Source organism: Lucilia cuprina, chromosome 5 (genome assembly GCF_022045245.1).
Source record: "Lucilia cuprina isolate Lc7/37 chromosome 5, ASM2204524v1, whole genome shotgun sequence".
In the NCBI taxonomy this organism is placed as follows: Eukaryota; Metazoa; Arthropoda; class Insecta; order Diptera; family Calliphoridae; genus Lucilia; species Lucilia cuprina.
This window is the reverse complement of record NC_060953.1, coordinates 49,348,602-49,353,419: the sequence shown is the minus strand read 5'-3', so window position 1 is coordinate 49,353,419 and position 4,818 is coordinate 49,348,602. Positions and strand designations below refer to the sequence as shown.

The window sequence follows — 4,818 nt, the reverse complement described above, 5'->3', positions numbered from 1 at the left end:
TATCAAAAATGTTCTATAAAAATATAATTTATCGAAAAGTTTCTATAGAAAGAGTATTTGTAGAAAATTTTCTATAAAAAGAGTATTTATCAAAAAATTCTATAAAAATTAAATTTATCGAAAAATTTCTATAAAAAGAGAATTTATCGAAAAATTTCTATAAAAAGAGAATTTATCGAAAAATTTCCATTAAAAGAGAATTTATCGAAAAATTTTTATAAAAAGAGAATTTATCGAAAAATTTCTATAAAAAGAGAATTTATCGAAAAATTTCTATAAAAAGAGAATTTATCGAAAAATTTCTATAAAAAGAGAATTTATCGAAAAATTTCTATAAAAAGAGAATTTATCTAAAAATTTCTATAAAAAGAGAATTTATCGAAAAATTTCTATAAAAAGAGAATTTATCGAAAAATTTCTATAAAAAGAGAATTTATCGAAAAATGTTTATAAAAAGAGAATTTATCGAAAAATTTCTATAAAAAGAGAATTTATCGAAAAATTTCTATAAAAAGAGAATTTATCGAAAAATTTCTATAAAAAGAGAATTTATCGAAAAATTTCTATAAAAAGAGAATTTATCGAAAATTTTCTATAAAAAGAGAATTTATCGAAAAATTTCTATAAAAAGAGAATTTATCGAAAATTTTCTATAAAAGAAGAATTTAAAATCTTCGAAAATCTTCTTTAAAAAGAGTATTTATCGAAAATTTTCTATAAAACGAGGAAGGAGAAGGTGAAAATGGAAATAGAAAAGAGCCGCCACCTTACGCCAAAGTTGCCCGAAAAATACACCGGTACGATCTCTGCTTTGCATTTTACGATGCAGGTAATCCGACAGGCAAAATTCCAATAGACCAGCACAGTTAAATAGAAGATCTGGTCAACAATAAGATAGCGGATCACACAATCCCTTCAAAGGTCAGACAACCAATAGGGAGCGTGAGATGCAAATTCAGCATGGACGTCATGTTGATGAGAAAATTTTGAGGAATTATGTCCAGCAAACTGTATTTCTAAACATTGAGGGAAAAACATGAAACATGGGTTTGATGTAGTACACATCCTTCTATCAACCTGACCTACAAAAATATACACGAAAATTTTGTATAAAGCTTATTCTCACGCTAAATAGAGAAACTATTCCCTTTTTAAGGTTAAAATGTCCTAGTGGTAGCGTTTGTTAGTATAAAGTGTGACGCATCTAAAATCAAAGTATTTGATATTTAAATTACAACATTAAGTACCCTTCACATGATCACACTTTACGTACGTAAAGTCTAATGAGAAATTAAAAAAAAGAGAGTACAAGTTGAAAGATTTATATTTATTGGTGTTTACACGATCGGTATTAAACAATAACAAAGTTCGATGAAAACAGCTGTTTTTCTGTTCTTCTCTTTTTTTACTCTAAAATACATCCTGATCTAATGCGATATGCTTGTTTTTTAATTATTTCAAAAAATGAAGGAAGACGTACAACTGTCAACCAATAACTGTTGATTTCACGATTCCATTTATTTTTATCTACACAAAATTTTGACAGATCATATGACTTGTGTGCTCGTGTAAAGAGGGGGTTTTTAATATTTATCAATGTCTGGTATTATAAATATTTTGGAAACAACAAGATTTAAAATACTGCCACTTAAGATGATAAAAACGATGCGAAGTCATTTACATATTTAGAGCTCTTAGGTGGTGGAATTACAATGAATAGAGAGAAGTGAGTATTAAATGGTTTGTTTATTTCATTTTTAGGGGATTCAGTGACACATTTTTGTATTGTGTTACAAGTTTTTTTTCTTGTGTTTTCTTGGGCAATATATACTATTAAATCAAAATTGTATTGGTATATTTTGTTTTTTTGTTTTGGTTTTTGGGAAAAAAAACGCATTTGAAATTTTATTTCATTTAAATTTAATAAATTTATGACATGCCTTGGCTTATATATTTATTGTAAATCTAAATATTAATATGGATTTATAACAAAAAGATGATTTTGGTTAAAAAAAAAAGTTATTAAGAAAGACAGAAATTAAAAATACAACTGAGTATAAAAAGATTAGTGTTCAATGTAAAGGTTATCAGTTGGGTTCATTTTATCTTAAGGGCTAAAGCGCCAACATAACGCAACACAAGCATAACTTACACCTACACAGCATGTTTAGACTTGTAAGTAAAAAAGAAGAAAAGTTAAGCAGCTAATGCTAAAAAAAGGGATAATGTAAAGTTGTTGTTAATTTTCCTTCTTTTTCTTTCAATCTAGATTTTGGCAACAGTTTTAATAACTTTGACAGCCGCAGCTGCTAAAAATAATGATACCATCACAAAATTCCTTAGTCAGGTGAACTCAGATGGTACCTACGGCTATGAGGTGGAACAATCGAGTGGTGTGGAATATAAAGAAGCAGGCTTTGGTGGCCATTATGCCAAAGGTGCCTATCAATATGTTTCGCCTGAGGGTAAACGTATTGCCGTAGTTTATACAGCTGATGAAACCGGTTTTCATCCTGAATCGGATTCTATACCGACACCACCACCAATTCCTGCTTATATTCTTAAAGCTTTGGAATATATACGTGAACATCCTACGATTGAGGAATTGGCGGATCGTAAAGTGAGAGCTAAACAAGTGTGAAAAGTTTGCTGGTTGCTTTTTAGTGAGGAGTAGTTTTTATAAAGTATTAAGTTTGTATTTTTTATTTATTTATGAATAAAATTAATAATTATTTTTTTGTTAAAAAATTTTGATTTTTTTATTTTTTAAATTTCCAAAAAAAAAAATATTTGTTCTATAATTAACTGAAAAAGAGCAAATTTCTAAAGCTAAACAAAATTTAAGTCTAAGCTAGAGACAAAAAAAGTTTTAGCTGCCATTTTAGCTAAAAACTTCCAAATATTTCATCACAAATGTTTTTGAAGATTAAATTAAGTTCAAAACTTAAAATTTATTTAAAAAAACAAAAATATTTATGCAAATTTAGTTCAACAAAATTTGCAACTATTTTAGCACACACAACACCCACACACACTTTAGAAATCTTCAGTGAAACACTTAATTTTATCTTTAAAACTTTAGTGACTTCATATCTTCTCACTTTGAAGGCTTTAAGCGTTATATTAGTTTTCTGTTAAGTAAATATTTTCATAGATTAACCGCCTTTAACTTTAATTTATATATATTTTTTTTCAAAGTTTAACAGATTAACAAAAATGATTGATTACTAAATTAAAGTAATTAATTAAACATATTAAAAGCAACGAAAAAACCCAGTTTGTCTAGCTTGACACACTTCCCAAAACATGATACACAATGAAATTAGTAAATGTTTATAATTAAAAAAAGACTTAATAAAGCAAAACACTTTAAAAGAAGTAAATAAAAAAAAATGATAAAACACTCTTAAGTCGACTTAAGAATGCGCTAAGTACATTGCTTATATAAACAATAAATGTTGTACATTGTACGTCTTTTCACATCATGAAATTTTTACTTAATATACGAAATATTTTAATTATATAAATATTACAAAAGTTTTTCATATTATAGACGACATTTTCGTAAATACAATGAAAAAGGTAATTAAAAATTTTTAACCTAAACATGATTTATTTTTAGTGTAAAAATTTTATATTCAACTGAATCAAAACTTACTTGCATCACATAAGTAAGTTTTTTTCGAAACATTCCCCTGCAAAAGTAAAACAAAGTACTTCCAAAAGAATAACATTAATCACCACTTCAAAAGTAGCACTATGTGATTTTTTTCTTACTTCTGTGGAAGTGATGTTTATTGACTTACAAAGAAGCGAAAAGAATGCAATTTTTGTTTTTAAATTGAAAGTATTTTTTTTTTTGTTCTGGAATTTTTTAAATTAACCAAATTTTATTTTCGATTAAAATGATAAATTTATTTATGTCAATATTATTTGAGTTAAATTAGTTGTATTCTATAATACTACAATTTTACTTCACCTAATAACTTCAAAAAAAAAAAAAAGAACATAAAAATTACTTCCTTACAATGACTTCAGATTTAGTGAATTTGGAATCAAATAAAAAGGACATCCCCCCCCTATGACAAGTTAAAATCATAACTTATTTAGTTCTTTTTTCATACTTAATCTGTTATTACTAATTTAAATCGCTTTATATAAGCGAACTGTATATACTTGGATTCTGATATTCGTTTCATTTAATTGATGGTATCAATGAAGACTTTTTTCAAAAAAAAACTTGCAAAAAATATTTTAAAAAGTTGGAAAAATCCCTATTTACATAGTCTTTATGTCCTATATATAGTTTTTAGAAATGTAAATGTCCTTGCATGAACACATACATAATACAAAACTGTATCCTATTTATGTATATAACGCTTTGGAATTTTATAGCTTTTATATTTTTATTCAACAAAACACATTTTTATGAAATATTCACAATTTTTTGTATTTTTCTCTATTTTAAGTTTAAATTCAACCATTAATCCAATAATCGTTAACAAATAGAATATTAAATTTTACTAATTTTATATATTTTATTTATAAAATAACCCGTGAACTTTTTCTGAGAATTATACTCCACCATAGCATTGACATGACTGTTTTAATTTCTGTGAAAACGCTGCATAACAAACCCACATAACCAACCACATTTAGTATTTTAAACAATGTGCTATATTGAATAGTTGACTCAATTTATTTATCAGAGGGTTTGTAACATCATAAAATTTAATTTTTCTTAAGTCAAGTTAGGTAGGTAGATAGATAGATAGATAGATAGATAGATAGATAGATAGATAGATAGATAGATAGATA

General features: G+C 26.0%; 1 protein-coding gene across 1 annotated transcript; it reads left to right on the top strand.

Moving 5' to 3' along the window:
* The first annotated feature begins 742 nt into the window (after positions 1 to 742).
* LOC124420262 (pupal cuticle protein Edg-78E) lies at positions 743 to 2,657 on the top strand. The gene is made up of 2 exons (XM_046952528.1): positions 743 to 829; positions 2,270 to 2,657. The coding sequence occupies exons 1-2, from the start codon at positions 743 to 745 to the stop codon at positions 2,639 to 2,641; spliced, it is 459 nt and encodes a 152-aa protein (XP_046808484.1). The 3' UTR covers positions 2,642 to 2,657.
* The last annotated feature ends 2,161 nt before the right edge of the window (positions 2,658 to 4,818 follow it).

Excerpts from the sequence above, each read along its gene's own strand:
- LOC124420262 (XM_046952528.1), top strand. The coding sequence starts at position 743 with ATGGAAATAGAAAAGAGCCGCCACCTTACGCCAAAGTTGCCCGAAAAA. Across the intron at positions 830-2,269 it reads CTTTGCATTTTACGATGCAG|ATTTTGGCAACAGTTTTAAT; the intron begins GTAATCCGACAG and ends CTTTCAATCTAG.